Source organism: Delphinapterus leucas, chromosome 13 (genome assembly GCF_059928025.1).
Source record: "Delphinapterus leucas isolate spDelLeu-1000000601 "Yukka" chromosome 13, BTC_Dleu_Yukka2, whole genome shotgun sequence".
NCBI lineage: Eukaryota > Metazoa > Chordata > Mammalia > Artiodactyla > Monodontidae > Delphinapterus > Delphinapterus leucas.
Window position 1 is genome coordinate 92,187,442 of NC_143141.1, and position 19,330 is coordinate 92,206,771.

Below are 19,330 nucleotides of genomic sequence, written 5' to 3' on the forward strand. Positions count from 1 at the left end.
TTCGGGGACAGCTGGACCCAGCCCAGCGTTTAGGGGATCAGCTGTTTAAGAGCTCAGATGTGCTGAGTCACTGCATACTTGACCGGTGGGAATCTGTCACTTCGGTAAAAGTTTTACTTTTCATCAGAGTAAGATTTGCTTTCTGAAAAATTATCCTTATAGTTCAGATTTCAGTATCTATTATTTATACAGTCTTGTGGTTTTTATTACTAAGAAGATTTAGTCCTAATACTTACTTTACTCAGTTGGCCTTCTCGTGTTTCTGCTTCCTGCCCCCAACATGGGCGGGGTTAAAATCAAAAACAAACGGAGACCAGCCCTGAAATTTCCCTGAGCAGACAAAACCACTTTGGCCACACAAACAAAGCTTCATTTAGCTTATTTTGCAAGACCACCTTGACCTGGGTCATTTCTTGCTTAGGCCTCTGCAAATCACGGGCAAAACTCAAATGGTTTCCCGCAAATTGGTTATGAGGTAACCACTGACCAATTCCCTATCTTTTAAAAAATTTCTAGTATTGTAGCCAATCACTGTGAAGAGTCAGCAGTCACGGCCTCCTTGCTACACCTGCTGCTTTATAACCGTACACCCCCCAGCTTCCTTCTGTGTTTGTTTGTTTTTAAATATTTATTGGCGCATAGTTGATTTATAATGTTGTGTTAGTTTCAGGTGTACAGCAAAGCGAATCAGTTATACATATACACATATCCACTCTTTTTTAGGTTCTTTTCCCATATGTGTCATTACAGAGTATTGAGTAGAGTTCCCTGTGCTATGCAGTAGGTCCTTATTAGTTATCTATTTTATATAGAGTAATGTGTATATGTCAATCCCAATCTCCCAATTTATCCCTCTCCACCTTTTGTGTTTTGGTTGGAGTCCTCCTGGTTTTCAAACTCTTTTTGGTGTGTGCACAATAATTTTTTACTAATTACCACTCTGGTGCTGCATTGGTTTTACTTCTGATATTTCTGAACGTTTGACAGTGTTCACCAAAGAATGTTCTGTGGAACACATTTAGAATTAGTGGTTGCCACTCTAGAATGGGGACAAGTTTTGTCGCCATTAGACAATTTCTCCATGACAAACATCACCAGTTTTCAGAAGAGAGATAACATCAGCAGTTTCCTCAGTGTTTGACCTCAAAACCCTTTTTTTTGAGTCAGTTTCCTCAACATATGTGACTTGGAACACATTTGGGGAAAGGCTTTATTGGAACAAGTGTTTGGGGGACACTAGGATCCCAAAGATGACAAGTGAAGATGGGAGAGGTGACCTCACACTGGAATAAACATTCGGTTTTATTTTCATCCTGGAGGCACGAAGGTTTGGGATAATTCACTGACATGCTGTAAATATGCCTGCATTTCCCCCCCAGGAAAAGGAGGCTAAGGTTGTGTGGATGTCTTCGACCTCATTTCAGAGATGCATTAAGATCAAGAGAAACGTTTTCCTTTTAATTAGTTTGAACAAAATTTTGCTGACTGGGGCCTCTAGGCAGCTGGTCCTGAACATTCCTTCTTTGTTAAGAAATCCAGACTCGTGCTCCCTTTTTCAGCTGAAAAAATTTACATGCACAGATGGCTTGTTTCTCAGTTCAAAATCCCAGAACTTTTTGTAAAAATTAGTATCAGAATTTTTCAAATATACACACAAAAAAGAACAGTTTCATAGGCATCCAATTCTCAGTCACCCAGCTCCATTCTATTAAAGTTCTTGTCCTTTTATGTGCTGAGTTAGTGAACTTGCCAGGTCTTCTTGACTTGTGGGATCTGGGGCCGTCCCACTGGTTTCATTCCATAGGTCTTACTGTTAACTCTACATTTATTGATGGATGGACCCTTGTGTTTCACAAAAAACTTTTATTTCTAGCTCTCTCTTTTAAAACGCTCCTGAAACAGTGCTTTTCGCCCAGGTGGTCTTTTGTAGCTTCTAGCTATTGCCATGTCCTCCATTATTTATTACGCCCAATCTCCCTGAACATTTTCTATATTTTCTAGAAAGCCTTCCAGCTTCTTCCATTTAAAGACATTCACTCAAGTTTGGCCCTAATGGGAGAGGAGTTTAGACACAGCCTCCCGCCGTGGAATTGGGTTTCCTCTGGCATCGCCTGGACTGGGGTTAGCCTGAGGGCCCGGGAGGGACGGGTGTTGAGCTGAAGACACAGAAGGATGAGAAGCCAAGAGCCGTTTTGCTCACCTCTTTTATTCTCTCCTTATTAGAAACTCTCCAAAAGTAGGAGAATTTGGCAGTTTGTATTTGTCGTGAGCATCCGTTGTGCTGTCTGCCCAGCTGTTCCTTCTTTCCTGGGGCCACGCTGTCTCCCTGTCCATCCTGAGGCCGTGATGGGGCTGCCAGGCTCGGGGTTTCCCTGACGGCTGCCCACGTGGCCACAACCGGGCCTTGGACTCCCACAGAGACCCACGGCGTGGACACGTGGCTCTTGCTTGGCCACCTGGAAACTTCCATGAGACTGGATGTCCAGACACTACATCAAGAGCTCCTTTTCCCTGAATTACAAGCAGTTTCAGAGCTACTGGTGGCTGTTTCCTGACATGTACAAAAAGCTCATCCCGGTGGATGAGAATTAAGCCAAAGCACAGAGAAAAGCTAGTTGGGATGTGGAGAGAGAGCAGACAGACGGACACAGGCAAAGACAGACAGAGCTGTTAAGTTCCTCCAAGCCCCAAATCCACTTGCGCTCAAGGCAAGGGATGCTCTAACCTTTCTCAGTAACGTGAGCCAGGACCTCTGTTCTGTTTTGTCTGCTTAAGCAGCTTGTTGGATTTCAGTCACCTGCACCCTAAACAACAGAGCTGAGGGCTGCATTTTTTTTTCTTTTAATTATTGAAGTATAGTTGATTTACAGTGTTAGTTTCAGGTGTACAACATAGTGACTCAGCGTTTTTGCAGATTATACTCCATTGTACGTTATTACAAGACAATGGGTATAATTCCTTGTTGCTTCTCTATTTTACACATAGTGGTTTGGGTCTGTTCCAGAGAGCTGCGTTCTTAAAGGGCAGGTGAGCGAAGGAGAGCAGCTTGGTGAGGATGCCAGGACAGTACCCGCTTCCCCCCGGGCTGCGTGCTGCAGGAACGGGGCGAAGCCAGGTGGGTCACGTTCTTGCTGCCTGAGGGTGGCTTGGGCCGCAGCACAAAACTACCAGCAGTGATCGTGTCCTTCACAAGACAAAGCAAAACAAAGCCCCGTTTCTCTTAAGAATGTCCTGATGAAGTAGTAAAAATTATTAATTTTATTAATCTTGACCCCCCCCCCCCGAGTAGACATCTTTGTAATACCTCTGGGGCAAAGCAGGAAGCATACAGAAAGCATCTCTACTGTTTGCCAAAGTTCCCTGGTTGTTTTGAGGGAAAAAGCTCTTGTATGATTGAGCTGCAAGCTGAGCTTGCCACCAAATAACTATGGTTATTCCAACCAGGGTGTTTGGCAGACATTTTCCCCAAAATGGACTGAGCCTTTTATATATATATATATATACACATATATATATATATATATATATTTTTTTTTTTTTTTTTTGGGCTGCACTGGGTCTTTGTTGCTGTGTGCGGGCTTTCTCTAGTTACGGCCAGTGGGGGGGCTACTCTTCGTTGCGGTACGCGGGCTTCTCACTGCGGTGGCTTCTCTTGTTGCGGAGCACGGGCTCTAGGTGCACGGGCTTTAGTAGTTGTGGCATGTGGGCTCAGTAGTCGTGGCACACGGGCTTAGTTGCTCCGCGGCATGTCGGATCTTCCTAGACCAGGGATCCAGCCCGTGTCCCTTGCATAGGCAGGCAGATTCTTAACCACTGCACCACCACGGAAGTCCCGAGCCTGTCTTTTAAGAAAACAACCGACAGGACTTCCCTGGCGGTCCAGTGGTTAAGACCATGTGCTTCCAATGCAGGGGGCGCGGGTTTGATCCCTGGTCGGGGAACTAAAATCCCACAAGCTGCACCATGAGGCCAAAAATATTTAAAAAAAAAAAAAAAGGATATTTATGCTGAAAAATGGAAGTACACAGGAGAAAAGTGCTTGGAGAAAGGAAGAGCAAAGAAGGAAGGTGGTACAACTGCAGGTCAAAGCCCTGGCAGCGAGGAGGGGCGGGAGATGCAGGCGGAGGCCCGGGGAAGGAAGAGGCCCAGGCAGGCGGAGGGCAGAGAACAAGAGGGAGAGGTGGTCAGGCGCCAGCCACATGGGCCGTGGAGCCAGGGCAGAGTTAGCAAGGAGGGTTAAAGTCAAGCAGTGACATGATCTGGTTTGTGTTTTTAAATATACGCTCTGCATAGGACGGACTGCAGTGGGGCAGAGATGGAAGCAGGCGGTCGATTCCAGTTGTCAGGCAAGACGACAGGCAGGAGGAGGGGGACGCAGGGATGTGAGGGGATTTGTGGTGTGTTTGGAAGCTCAAATCCACAGGATTCGCTGTAGGTAGGACTGGATGTTGAGGGTGAGGGAGAGGAAATAGGAAAACCCCGAGGCTTTTGGATCAAGGCACTGGGTGGTTGCTGCTGTTTACGGAGTTGGCAAAGGGTAGAGACAGGCATGTTTGGATGTGCGGGACTCGAGTTCAGTTTGGCCACGTTAGTTTTGCGGTACTTAATAGCCCTGGGACACTCCACAATGTTGTGGGCATGCGGAGAGGAGCCACAACTGGGGGGGGGGCGGGGTAAGGAGCGGGCTGAAGGAACAGGGAGTGGCGGCTGTGATGAACTGGCTGACGAAAACAGAGGCTGTGGTTGGATCTGGGAACCTGAGGGAGTGTTGAGAAGGGTGAGGAGGGAAGGAGAGAGCAGTGAGGGGCAGAAAAAAAGTGGGCAGTGATGTCTCACGTGGAACCCTGAAGGATGAGCAGTAATTGTCAAGTGAGGCGCTGAAGAGGCAGGCTCTCTAAGAAGGATGTGGGCACACAGGTGCCCACACGTTGCATCCTGTGTTTGCAGTCAGGGTGCAACGGAACCGAATTGAAATAAAAGTGTGCTCTTCACACAGTATTTCTGGAGGTTCTAGAGTCAGCTGTATGCTTTGGGGATGTACTGTCTGAGAGCAGTCCAGCCTAAGTCCCACACGTGTTCTAGTTACTTGATTCCCTGTTAAAGACACTGGGGTGAATGGCTGAGATAAGCTGATCTCTTCGATCGATTTGAAAAGATAAACCTAGGCTGATTGAGCAGCTGGATTTCCCCCCTTGTCAGCAAAACTGATTAGAAATTCAAGGATTGGGAAGCTTGAATTTATTCTAGGACATGACATTATATAGGGAAAGGAGATGAGATGAAAAAGGGAAAAAGGAAGCAATTTAAAATTATAGGGTGGTACTGCAGACTGCTGATATTGTAAACATGGGGGGGACGGAGAGTACAATATCCCACCCTGAATGATGCCGGGGGTCCTCTGTGCACCATCTCAGCGGCACGGGCTTAACAAAAATCACTCTTTTTTTTTGGCATTTGCTTTCTTCGCTGTAAAATACAAACTATTTAATCTCGGTATAAATTGCTTCACAAGATGGCGCCTGGATGTTCAAGGAGACTGTAGCCCTCACCCCGCGAGGCATGTGCGCGGTGCTCGAGGGCGCTGAATTTTACCCGATCCCGCGCACCGGGAACACAGTGCCAGCCAGGCAGCCCCTACCCCGACGACTGAGTTCACGCAGGGCCGGGCCACACTCGGCCTCCTGCACGAGGAGCTGATTGACAGCCACGGGTGGGCGGTTGGCCCCGCTCAGCTTCGGCTCCGGGTGGTCACCGGGCCTGAGCCGAGCCGGCAGACAGCCCTCGGGGGACATCTGACCCGCGCTCGGAGCCCATCCGCCGGCCAGCGGGAAGGAAGCCCTCGGCCCGGTGCCTTCGGAGCACGTCCCGCCCGCTTTCCTTTCCCGCGCCGCCCTCCCTCCCTCCTTCCTTCCTTCCTTCCCTCCCTCCCTCCCGGCGCCTCCCGGGGGAGGGGTCGGGGGAGGGGCAGCCCGCGCGGGTCCCGGGTGCAGGTCCCGGGCTTAGACCGGCCCGATCAGGTCCGGGGTCAGGCGGCGACGCTGCCCCCGGGCCCGGCCATGGTGCAGGCCTGGTACATGGACAAGTCGGCCGACGACCCGCGGCGGCCCCACCGCGGGGAGCCCGCGCGCCCGGTCGACCTGGAGCAGCTGCGCGGGCTCGGGGTCCTTTACTGGAAGGTACGCGGGACCGGGGGCGCGGTCGGGGTCTCGCGGGGCGGGGGCTCCGGGGCGGGGTCGCGGGCGGGCGGGAGAGCCCTCCGTTCATATCCCCGAGTTCCCGCGCACCCCGCGCCCCCGGGAACGGTGGCCGCCGCCATGATAGGACCCCGTTCGCCCTGCGCCCTGCGCATGCCCGGCGGCGGGGCCGGGGGTCGGCGTCCAGGCCGTGATGCGCACTGCGTAGGCTCAGTAGCGGGGTTGGGGGGTTGGGGATTGGGGGGTGGGGGTGTCGGCGCCGAGGGTGAGGCGGGGGCAGGGTGTGAGCGGTCGGAACACTGCGGAGGGTCCGGTGCCGGCGGGGTCGTCGGCCGCCCGGGTTGAAGGCGGGACAGGCGGGGCGGGAGGGCTTGGGGTCCCTGCAGGGCCCGCGGCGAGTGCGGGTCTCCGGGGGAGGGGCCGGGGCGACCCCCACGACCTCCTGGAAGGCGGTGTCTTCAGGGCAGTATCGCGTCTGTTCTGAGAAGAAAATAAGTTAGTTTTACTGCAAATCCCTGCACTTCGGGTTTCGCGGTACATGTGACAGTTTAAGAGCAGGTGTGAGACGGTGGCCAACTTCTGAATGTACCCAAAGGATACAGTAAGACGCTGTAAAAGTCACCTTTGCGGTTTTCCAGGAGATCAAACCCAGTTTCTCCTGCCTCCTCGTTGTGCTCTGGATGGTGAGGCAAAGGGCTGTCGAAATTAAACTTCGTTTACTCTGTATTTTCGTACCTTTCTTAATAGTCACCGCGCTTGAGCAGCGACAGCAGGGGGAGCCTTTTTGCCCGTTCTGTTAGTGCTGCCGCAGGGCGGTAGGAAGCGCTCACGCGCTCAGGGTTTGAAGGTGGATGGTGACCTAGTGCATACTGTGTGGATCTGCACATCTGGGGAGTCGTCTTTTAGCAATTAACGTATCGCTGACTAGTACTTTGAGGTATTCTGAGTTTGCTATTCAGTAGTTGGGATACCATGCACATTTTATTGCAACATAAGGCAAAATGTGTGAAATTCTTTGCCAGTAGTTTTAAGGAGGAGTTCATAGTAATGGTGTCTGGGGCCCAAGGGGTGTGGTTCATGAAGAAGATGACCTTAAAATTGGGCGTTAGGGCTTCCCTGGTGGCGCAGTGGTTGAGAGTCCGCCTGCCAATGCAGGGGACACGGGTTCGTGCCCGGGTCCGGGAGGATCCCACATGCCGCGGAGCGGCTGGGCCCGTGAGCCATGGCCGCTGAGCCTGTGCGTCCGGAGCCTGTGCTCCGCAACGGGGGAGGCCACAACAGTGAGAGGCCCGCGTACCGCAAAAAAAAGAAAAAAAAAAAAATTGGACATTAAACAGTTGATGGGATTGTGATAAGTGGAAACAGGGAAAGGCCGTTCCAGGCGTAGGAAGGTGTCAGGAGCAGGGGTGTGGGGCTGTGAAGCATCAGGTGTTTTTGAAGAGCAGCCCATAATCGCATTTGGTTTAGAATGTAGGTGTTTTAAAAACAGGGAATAGGGACAGAGGAGTAGAAAAGGCAGCCCGGGCCAGGTGGTAGAAGGCCTCTTGCCTCTGTCTAAGGAATTTGCCTTTTATTTGTAGGCTCTGACAGCTTCAGGTGTTTTGGCCCAGGGAAGCAACGTAACCAAAGAGATGCCATCGAGAGATCAGTTAGACTTGCAGAGTGGATTGGTGGCAGAGGAACAGGACATGGCGGTGTGGACAGGCTTGAGGCGATGAGAGCTTCCCCTGGGCTCCTGGCAGTGGGACTGGAATCCCCCAGGCAGGACCGTTGCAGAGAAGGGAGGTGGGAATTAAACACAACTGCGTAGTTTTTAGCTGTTATGGAGAGTGGGAAAACCATTAAAAGAAATAGGGAAAGGAGGGGGAGAAGGGTTGGTTTAGTGTGGACAAAGGACTGGATGATAAATTTGGAGTATAATATTGGAGATCCAGAAAGAGAATGTTTCGATGCATTCATGTGGCTTCCTGTTTGTGTTTTAAACTCTTTTAGCTGGATGCTGACAAATATGAGAATGATCCAGAATTAGAAAAGATCCGAAAAGAGAGAAACTACTCCTGGATGGACATAATAACCATATGCAAAGACAAACTACCAAATTACGAAGAAAAGGTGAGGGAGTGCTAAAGCATTTGAAAAGGGGAATCATTATATTTGCTACTAATAAACAGAAGCTTCTCTTTCCTTTTTAATGTCTTCATTTTGGTTTTATATCAGAGTAATGCTGGCCTCAGAATAGGCTGCGAGATACTCCCTCCTTTTCAGTTTTTTGGAAGAGTATGTGTAGAATGGGTTTAATTTTTCCTTAAATGTTTGGCAGATTAACCAGTGAAGCCATATGGGCCTGGAGCTTTCTTTGTAGGAAGGTTTTTAGCTACGAATTCAATTTCTTTACCAGATATAGGGCTATCCGGAATATCTGTTTCTTGAATAATCTTAAGTAGTTTGTGTCCTTCAAAGCATTTGTCCATTCCATCTGAGTTGTCAGATTTACTGGCATGAAGTTATTCAGACTATTCCCTTATTATCCTCACAATATCTGTAGAATCTGTAGTGCTGTCTCCTTCATTCCTGATATTGGTAATTTGTGTCCCTTCTCTCCTTTGCCCAAGTTCCGCTAGAAGTTTATCAGTTTTGTTGATCTTACCAAACAGCTTTTGGTTTCATTGATTTTTCAATATTGTTTTTCTGTTCTCTGTTACCTTGAATTCTGCTCTTGTCTTTATTTGCCTTCTTCTACTCACCTTGGGTTTAATTGCTCTTCTTTTTCTAATTTTTTAAAGTGGGTGCTGAGGTCATTGACATGAAGCCTTCCTTCTTTTTTTTTTTGTGGTACGCAGGCCTCTCACTGTTGTGGCCTCTCCCGTTGCGGAGCACAGGCTCCGGACACGCAGGCTCAGCGGCCATGGCTCACGGACCCACCTGGTCAGCAGCATGTGGGATCTTCCCAGACCGGGGTACGAACCCGTGTCCCCTGCATTGGCAGGCGGACTCTCAACCACTGCGCCACCAGGGAAGCCCCCCTTCTTTTTTAATAAAGGTGTTTAGTTCTGTAAATGTTCCCCTGTGTGCTGCTTGAGTGGCATCACACAAATTTTGTTTGGTATTTTCATTTTCATTCAATTTAGAATATCTCCGAATTAACTTCCTTTTTGATTTCTTCTTTGAACTATATAGGTTTCTTGACATATGTTAGTTTCCAGTTATTTGGGGACTTTTCCAGAGATTTGTCTTCTGTTAGTTTCTGATTTAGCTCCATTGTAGTGAGAGAGTGTGTTTTGTATGATTTGAGTCCTTGTAAATATGTGGAGTCTTGTTTTATGGGCCAGAATATAGTCCATCTTGGTGAATGCGCCATGTGAGCTTGAGAAGAATGTGTGTTCTACTGTTGTTGGTTGAAGTATTCTGTGAATGTCAGTTATTTCCAGTTGATTGATGGTGCTGTTCAGTTCAACTATATCCTTACTGTTGTTAGAGGCATACTTGTTTAAGACTGTTATGTCCTCCTGGAGATTTGACCCTTTTGTCATTACATAGTATACACCTTTATCCCTTGTGAGTTTCTTGTACTGAAGTCTGCTTTGTCTGAAAGTAATGTAGCTCCTTGAGCTTTCTTTTGATTAGTGTTAACATGGTGTTTCTTTCTCCAGATCTTCACTTTTAACCTATTTGTGTATTTATATTTATAGTGGATTTCCCATAGACAGCATATAGTTAGAGGGTTTTTTGTTTGTTTGTTTTTTGCTTTTAATCTATTCTGACAGTCTCTGTCTTTTAATTGATGGATTTAGACCATTCACATTAAATTGATTATTGATGTGGTTGGATTGATATATACCATATTTGTAACTTTTATTATATTTGTCCTTTATTATTTAAAAAATGTACTCCTCTTTTTCTTCCTTGTCTGATTTTAATTGAGCATTTTGTGTAATTCTGTTTTCTTTCCTCTTAGCTTATCATTTAAAAAAATGTTTTAGTGATTGCCTTAGGGTTTTATTTATTTTTTATTTTTTTTATTTTTTAATTGTTTATTAATTAATTAATTTATTTTTGGCTGTGTTGGGTCTTCGGTTCTGTGCGAGGGCTTTCTCTAGTTGCGGCGAGTGGGGGCCACTCTTCATCGTGGTGCGCGGGCCTTTCACTGTCGCGGCCTCTCTTATTGTGGGGCACAGGCTCCAGACGTGCAGGCTCGGTAGTTGTGGCTCACAGGCCTAGTTGCTTCGCGGCATATGGGATCCTCCCAGACCAGGGCTCGAACCCGTGTCCCCTGCATTGGCAGGCGGACTCTCAACCACTGCGCCACCAGGGAAGCCCTGTTTTCATTTTTAAATAGTAAATTATATTGTGAAGATGTTTAAATCCTATTTAAAAATACTCTTTAATTACCGTATAGTTAGCGTTTCTGATGCTCCTTACTCTGTTGCATGAGTCCATGTTTCCATTTGGAAACTCAAGTCTGAGTTGGTCTTGGTTGACTGATTTATCTTCTGGTTAAAGGTCATGTTTTCTCACTTCTTTGCATGTTTGGTAATTTTTGATTGGATGCCAGACACTGTGATTTTGTTCCCTTGGGTGCTGGATATTGTCGTATCAGTATAAATATTCTTGAGTTTTGTTCTGGAATGCATATAAGCTTATTGGAAACAATTTGATCCTTTTGGGTCTTTCCTTTAAGATTTGTTAGGTAGACCAACCAATAGCTAATTATTCCCCACTAATGAAGCACAATTCCTTTGTGTACACCACACAAAGCCCCGTGAATAGTGAGGTTTTCCCAGTCTGACTGGTAGGAGAGGCACTGTTCCTGGATCGGTGTCAGTGCCAGGAACTGTTCTTTCAATCCTGAAGAATCCGAATGGTTCTTTTCCCAGCCTCAGGTAGTTTTCCTAGGCACATTCTGATGCGCTCTCAGAATACTGGAGGGAGATCCTCTGCGGGTCTTTGGGATTTTCTCTGTGAAGTTCTCTCCTCGGGTACTCCCATCTTGCATACTAGCTCCCTTGGTCTCCCCAGATTCTCAGCTCTGCTCTTCAGCTCAGGGTGCCCTGCCTGGGTCCCCCGCTCCCTGCACCACCGCCTGAGAACTCTCTCAAGGTGTGAACTAGAGCAGGAGTAGGGTTCCCCTCTCTTGTTTCTGCCTCACGGGTCACTTTCTTCCCTTTTCTGGTGTCTGGTGTTTTGCAAACCATTATTTCTTATATTGTGTTTGTTTTGATTGTTGGAGGTGGGAGGGGAAATCCAGTTTCTGTTACCTCATCTCATATGGAAGTGAAGTCGGGGTTGTTTTAAGTTCTTAGTTTTATGGTAATTCCCGGGTGCCCATTAATAAAGAAACTCACTGATCCTTGGCAAAATGAGAAAACAGATGTGCAGAGTTTTTAATAAGTTAAACGACTGCCTTGTTTTTGAAATTGTTGTCGTTGCTTTCTCAGGAATAAGGTGACTCTGTTGTGAAACAATAGCAACAATAATAGTTGTTTTAGAATTTTTCTTTCTTGACAAAAGTTGGCAGCTGTGTAGGGGCTTCTCTGGTGGCGCAGTGGTTGAGAGTCCACCTGCCGATGCAGGGGACACGGGTTCGTGCTCCGGTCCGGGAGGATCCCACATGCTGTGGAGCGGCTGGGCCCGTGAGCCATGGCCGCTGGGCCTGCGTGTCCGGAGCCTGTGCTCCGCAACGGGAGAGGCCACAGCAGTGAGAGGCCCGTGTACTGCAAAAAAAAAAAAAAAAAAAAAGTTGGCAGCTGTGTTGGTCCCAAGACTTTTTCTTTCATCGTGCTGAGCTATGAACTGTGAAGCTATGGCCTTAAATCACTGAGCTTTAGCCTCTTAGTCTTATCATTGGACACCTGGAGGGGGTGTGGACCGCTTCCCATGGTCATGTTGATAAAGCAAGGCCCAAAACCCAGGTCCTCCCCCTGGTCTCATGCTCTTTCTGCTGAACCCGCCAGGAAGACTCCCTTCCATTAGCTTGGACGTCTTCTGTGTGTGTTCCTGAAAAAGAAAATATAAGTAGGTGAACCAACACTTAACACATTGACCTAAGAATGAAAGTGGTGCAGTGACACCAACATTGTTTAAAAGAGATGTGTTTTGTGGTTTTTATCTCCTCACTTTGTTCTATATCAAATTATTCTTGTCAGAGTACAAATATTATATCACCTTACAAAATGACGAAAGTTTTCACCAAGTGCCCTACTGAGTCATGAGATCCTCCGAGATTTAAATGGTGTTTTCTTACTTGGAATTTTAGACTTCCCATCTTCCACAGAAGGGGCTCATGTATTGTAAATGCTAGTAGTTAGATTATTTTCATCATTACCATCTTGTAGAATAGCTTCTCTCCTGAAATAAAACCCTGTTCCTAATACAGGCTTATCTCTCTTGTTCTTCTGAAACAAACTTCTTTATTATCGGATTATCTCTTGTTTGCCTTAGGTTTCCGCGTGGTTAGACTCAGGTTATGCGTTTTTGGCAGGAATTCTACAGAAGCGGTGTTGTGTCTGCCCAGGGTACCTTGTCGGGAGGCACGTGCTGTCAGAGGGTTGTGTCACCGGTGATGCTAAACTTGGTTAGCCTGGTGCCCATCAAGTTTCTGCGTTGTGAAGTGACCATTTTTTCCCCTGTGTAACAAATAAGAAATTTGTGGAGAGTTACTTTTCGACTGTGAATATCGTATTTTCTATCAAACTCTGACTTGGCGATTTTAGTAAATCTTGATGGTTCCCGCCTGAAACAGTGTCAGTGTCAGGGTGAAAACGGTGACCTTCCAGCCGTCATCCTCCTGTACTGAGCTGGCCTCTCCGTTCTCTGCTGTTGATTTACATCAGTACGGGCTTATGGAGTCTTATTTTCCTCATGGCTCTGTAGTGCATTCCTGCCATGATCCATTTTGATGTTCACATTGTTCCAGACTTGGCAAGTGGGCACCCCTGTCAGTGGCCCCTGCCCTCCTGACGCGTCCCCTCATGCTTATCAGCACCTCCGTGCTTTCTGGGTCAGTGTGTTCCAGGCTTTTCCCCTGACCCAGCACTGGAATCGGCTGTTCTTCCGGGGACTTGGAAACCCAGACAGGGTGCTTGGTGCCCTCATTGCTACTCAGGGGTCAGTGCCCAGGTCCTTCTGCCAACTGGATGAGGGGGTAGAGAGAGAGAGAGAGAGAGAGAGTGTGTGTGTACTTGTGTGTGTATTGTGTCCGTGTGTGTATGTGTACTTGTGTGTCGGTGTGTGTATTGTGTCTGTGTGTATGTCCAGGTGTGTGTGTGCGTGTCCGTGTGTGTCCGTGTACGTATGTATGTGTGTCTGTGCGTTTGTGTCCGTCTGTGTGTATCCATGTGTATGTTCGTGTGTCCGTGTGTGTGTATGTATGTGTGTGTCTGTATGTGTGTGTGCGTGTGTCTGTGCATATGTGTGTGCCCGATGTGTATATGTATGTATCCATGGGTATATGTGTGTCCGTGTGTGTCTGCTTGTATGTGTGTGTGTCCGTGTGTGTGTCCGTGTGTGTGTGTCCCCGTGTGTGTCCGTGTGTGTCCCCGTGTGTGTGTCAGTGTGTGTCCCCGTGTGTGTGTGTCCCCGTGTGTGTGTCAGTGTGTGTCCCCGTGTGTGTGTGTGTCCGTGTGTGTCCCCGTGTGTGTGTGTGTGTGTCCCCGTGTGTGTGCATGTCTGTGTGAGAGCAATCTTTGGCTCACACTGATGCCTCTGAGTCCAGTCACACTCCTGGGACGACTCCTCAGTCTGTAGGGAGAGACTCAGGTCTCTGTCCTCCCACAGCAAGAACCCGGCTCCAGTCCCGCCTGCCCTTCTACACACCCCGTGCTTCCGGGGTGGCAGCTGCAGTCACGCTGTTACGAACAGCAGACCGGTCCCTGGAGTTCCAGGCTTGTTTGTGGTCCTGTCTCAGACTGAGGATGTAGTCAAAGCAATGTGTTCAGAAGGTACTAAGATGAGTTTTCTCTTCCTTCTTTGGTTATGAGCGTCTCTCTTGATTTCAGACGTATGCCCCCCCCCGCCCACCGTCCCCAAGCCTGTTTTCATTTTATTTATGTCTCTGTAAAACATAACTAGGTTCTAAAGCCAAAATTATGCAACAGGGCAGATCCGTGTCCCCGCCTCCTCCACACCGTACCGCTGACCCCGCTGTGACCCGCGCTGCTGGTCTCCGGTTATCGTGATGGTGGCTCAGTTCTGCTGTGTATTCTCCCGCTCTCCTTGGGCCTGTGAATTGTTCCCAGTGTCTTACGGCCAGTACGGCAGGGAGTGACGTGTGCACATTGTGTGTCGCCAGGGCGTCTCTTCAGGGTGAACCCCACGAGGGGTGCGGGGTCAGCGCATGCTCAGTTGTGCTGACCTTCCAGGGGTTCTGGGCCCCGAGCGGCAGGGGCCCGTCCTCACAGCCTCACCAGCCCACGGGGTTGATAGGGAGGTGTTCATGTGCTTTGATCTCACTGTCAGTGGTGATCTTCCAAACATCTGTGGATTTTCCAGAAACGTGCCGACATTATTCAAGGAAAGCTTTAAAACTCCTGCGCAGGAGGGGGAGAGACGGGAGATCATAACAAGGCAAGATGGGCGTTTACTGTAGAATTCTTTCAACTTTTGTTCGTATTTGAATATTTTTATTATAAATGTTAGAGGGATAAAGATCTGAAAAACACAAAAGTACATTTGGACAGGTGGAAAGTGTTTGTTGAGACGGTGACTGCCTTCCTCAGATGCACACGTGGCTTCTGATCTGCCCGTGTGATCAACGCGACTGCTGTGTGCATTTGGTCTCGTGATGGTGTATGCGAGTGATTGCGTGATGTGTGTGATCAGCATGATGGGGTGTGTGTGATCACGTGATGTGTGTGTGCGTGTGTGATCAGCATGATGGGGTGTGTGATCACGTGATGTGTGTGTGTGTGCGATCAGCGTGATGTATGTGTGTGTGTGTGATCAGCGTGCCTGCCGTGTGTGCTGCAGGAGCCAGGATGTCTGCGTGGGAGTCTAGGCTCTACACACCCAGGCTGTGTGATGTTGGGCTGGCGACCTAGCCTCTCTGAGCCGCATCCCTCATCTGTCCAAGGGGGGTGCAGAGAGCACCTGAGTGAGTTATTCATATAAAGCACTGAGAGCGTTGCCCGGCACGCGGTAAGCGCCGTGTGTGCCTTCTTTCCTTTCCCGCTAGTCCACCGGTCGGCTCCACAAAGCATTGTAGCTCCTGCCCCCTCGTACGTAGGATGGTATTTCTTATCTGTGGAGCACGTGTCTGGCACCTCAGTCCTGGTTTTCAGGGCTCACGAGAACTCCCTCCTGCTCTAGATTAAGACGTTTTATGAGGAGCATTTACACCTGGATGATGAGATTCGCTACATCCTGGACGGCAGTGGGTACTTCGATGTAAGGGATAAAGAGGACAGGTGGATCCGGATCTTCATGGAGAAAGGAGACATGATCACTCTCCCCGCTGGGATATACCACCGCTTCACGCTGGACGAGAAGGTGGGCCTTTCGTCTTCTTTGCTGGGGCCTGGTCTGTGCACGGACGTGGACACTTAGCCCTGCGGCGTGAGGCGAGGATTCTACCTACCTCTGAGCGAGTGGCCGGCGCCACAGGGCCCCCCGCCCGCCTGGGCCTGTGCACGCAGGTCAGCGGGAGGCATCCGTCCAGGGGTCCGGCTTTGTGCGGGTCTCAGGGTCACTGCTCCCTCGTCATTTTAAGAGCATTTCAGTTGGGCTTAACAGTCGTGCACTAGAGCCACCGAGACCGGCCATAGAAGCAGGAATAGGGCGGTTCTGAGGGTCTCTGGGTGTGATTCGGACGAACCTGAGATTTAAGCACGATTTTTGGCTGGGAACTGAACGCACTAGGTTTAGAACTCAGGATTATGAGGTGGTGTGTGGAGAAGGGTCGCCTTGTCACCTCTGTTCTCAGCGCCCAGTATCTCTCCCTGAAAGTAACCACTGTTATGTCCTTAAAAATCTCCTTAGAGCGCTGTCACCCATATCAGGCGAACGTGAGTCAGTATTCTTTCCCTTTTCCTCAGGAGGTAGCCGACTTCTGTAGGTGGGGCTGCATTTTCCTTTTTTCTGCTCGCGGTGCTTTAGGATCGTTTCGTTTCAGGATGTAAAGGGCCTCGTTCCTGTTTACAGCTGCCTGGTGTCCACTGTGGGACGTACCCTGATTTATCCCATTGACGGGTGACCCCTAAAGATGGGTACGCCAGCTGTTTCCAGTTTTTTGCTGTTGTAAACGGTGCCGTAATAAGTAACCTCACACATCCGTCATTTTGTACTTATGTGAGTGTACCTGAGGGATAAATTGCTGCAAGTGAACCCTGGATGGACAGGTGTGCACATTTCTACTGTGACGCAGGCTGCCCTCCCTTCTAATTCGTGGGAAACCGGTACCAAAGGAAGCAGGAAGGGAGGAGGGGCACACGCCCAGGCGGGGTCAGCGCTCACGGCTGGGGTGTTTGCCGAGAGAGCGCGGGGTCAGCGCTCACGGCCGGGGTGTTTGCCGAGAGAGCGCGGGGTCAGCGCTCACGGCCGGGGTGTTTGCCGAGAGAGCGCGGGGTCAGCGCTCACGGCCGGGGTGTTTGCCGAGAGCGCGGGGTCAGCGCTGAGCTGGAGCCTCAGATGCTTTGGCCGCCCGAGCACGAGGCCTTCTTGCCGTGGCACCGACGCTGCCTTTCAGAAGATGCAAGAAAGTGCTAAGACCCAGGGATAAAACAGCAAGGAGCGTTAACCTCCGTAGCTGGTCTAACCATTGCTGCTGTTTTTGCTTGTTTTCTAGAACTACGTGAAGGCCATGCGGCTGTTTGTGGGAGACCCAGTGTGGACGGCGTACAACCGGCCGGCTGACCACTTCGAGGCCCGCGGGCAGTACCTAGAGTTTCTGGCGCAGACGGCCTAGCGGTGCCCTGGGGCCCGGCGCACCCCGGCCCCTCTTGTGAAGGTCCCAGGCCTGATGCAGCAGAAAAGCAGTCGTATTCTCTTTGCTTTTGTGTTGTAGACTTGAGGCTAGGTGAGCTTTCCTCTGCAAGACTGTTGGATCAGAATACGTTTTAATGGGAGCAGCTGTAGAACCAGTTTGTACGTGGAAGCACCTGTGGAGATCTGGGCAAATCCGCTCATTTTCTCTGATTCAGGATCAGTGGTCAGTGGCCCTGGCAGCTCATGCCTTCAGCTGTGACCCAGTGAGTTTCAGCGCCCCAAACGCAGCTACTTAGCTGCCCCATCTGGACCCGGCTCTTGGACTTTAAGCAGATACCAGGCGAGGCCACGCCTGCCCTGTGCGAAGGAGTGACAGTGGATGACAGGAGTGAGCAGAGAGAAGACGCTTTTCTCCCAAAACACAGGGGAGGCTGGGTAGGGGGTGCCATGGGGGATGAGCTGGCGTGTTAGGGGGACCCTCGCTTGATTAGGCCACGTTTTTGTTCAAGATAAAGTAGCTGCCTTAATGTTATGCTTGTGTCTTGGAGTTACCTTATATTCTGGTACATATGGTTCCTTAAAATCATCCCGGTTAGATCCTTTGTGGGATTGTATGTATGTATAATTAATTTTTATTTGGGTTATTACTCGTTCCAGGTGAGATTTCTAGGTTAAACTCCCTACAGTAAATCTCTTTTACAATCAAGCCTTTGAATTTTAACAGAAAAATTTGTACCTTTTTTTTAGTTAACAATTCTGAGATACAATTATACCTAATTCGTTATAATCGTAGAAAAACCCTAAATTAACCTCATATTTGAAGGGCAGTTTGCTTTAAGTATTTCTTTTAAACTGGATTAAAAATCTTTATGTTAAAAGTGATCTGTCGGGACTTCCCTGGTGGTCCAGTGGTTAAGACTCTGCGCTCCCAATGCAGGGGACACGGGTTCGATCCCTGGTCTGGTCTAAGATCGAACTGGGAACTAAGATCCCACATGCTGCGCAGTGCGGCCAAATTTAAAAAAAAGCGATCTGTCATCACTTCCACATGGTTCTTGGGGGCGTGTGTTCACGGCACAGAGGAAATTCTGAATTTTAGGATTAACGTGTGCGCTGGCAGCACGCTGATAACACCACCAGCCCTCCCAGGGCCTCGCGTGCTGCTGTCCTCGTTCTTCCCTTGATGGGGCTCCAGGGACGCCCTGGAGGAAGGGCAGCTCCTTCTGCAGGCCTGGCACAGCGCTAGAGAGCACGGTCCTTCGTGCGTTCACAGTCGTCAGGACGCTACGTTGGGGTCTCCCAGGAGCACACGGCTGTGAGCTGACCTGTCCGTCTGGAGCCAGGTGCACCCGCTTGTTGAGTAAGACACGACTCCACGTGTGCTATTTTACAAACGTGTCCTCTCTTGAAAGGCATGTAGCACTTACTGGAGGGCGGCGTACGGCTGGGATGTGATGAGCCAGAACGTGAATTAATTGCCCTTGGGTGTAGCTTCACACTGGTTCACGTGTCGGCACTTTAAAACAATGCTCGCTTTCCCCTTGTTCCTACTTGAGGGCGTCTGCTGTGCACCCCGACCGTGTGAGGAGACAGCCCGGTTTGGGCCCGTGCTGTGGTTTCCGTCCAGAGGCAGGCGTGGCCGAGCCAGGAAACGGCCAACCTTGTCCTGCCTTGATCCAGATTAAACATGTAGCAAACTGACGTTTTAGCCGCTCGGTACTTTCCTTGCTTGAAATCCAGCCTTTAAGGCTCCTGCCTTCCTAGGGTGTTCCGCTCTGTGTGCTTCGTCCGTGTGTCCTGAGTGGGCGCGGCCCTGTCGTCTCTGACGTTTATCCAGAAGGAAGGGTGGTGGGCGAACAGGGCAGCCCCCGCCCCTGCTGCAGATAGCCTCCCGGCCTGGTGCTGCACTGACTGTCGCTAATTAGAAGCAGGTAGAGCGCTGCGGGCGTTCAGCTGTTTCTGCCCTTCAGATAAGAGTTCTCATCTACTCGCTCTGTCCACACCCACAGAGAAGTTGTAAGTATATTACAGCGAATTTCCCTGTATTTACTTTCATCTGTGTTCACTCACGTACCAATGATATTACTGTATACGTTTTGAAATGTAAGCTATTTATAATCTATTGAGAGAAGAAATGCAGTCTCCTTTCGGTAACAATATACATACAGTACGCACAGAGAAATCTTCTCAGTAGCTTTCTCTGGATAGTAAAATTATAG

General features: G+C 49.3%; 1 protein-coding gene across 1 annotated transcript; it reads left to right on the top strand.

Annotated features, from left to right (window-relative positions):
* The first annotated feature begins 5,949 nt into the window (after positions 1 to 5,949).
* ADI1 (acireductone dioxygenase 1) lies at positions 5,950 to 17,993 on the top strand. The gene is made up of 4 exons (XM_022561490.3): positions 5,950 to 6,176; positions 8,187 to 8,306; positions 15,498 to 15,677; positions 16,972 to 17,993. The coding sequence occupies exons 1-4, from the start codon at positions 6,057 to 6,059 to the stop codon at positions 17,089 to 17,091; spliced, it is 540 nt and encodes a 179-aa protein (XP_022417198.1). The 5' UTR covers positions 5,950 to 6,056; the 3' UTR covers positions 17,092 to 17,993.
* The last annotated feature ends 1,337 nt before the right edge of the window (positions 17,994 to 19,330 follow it).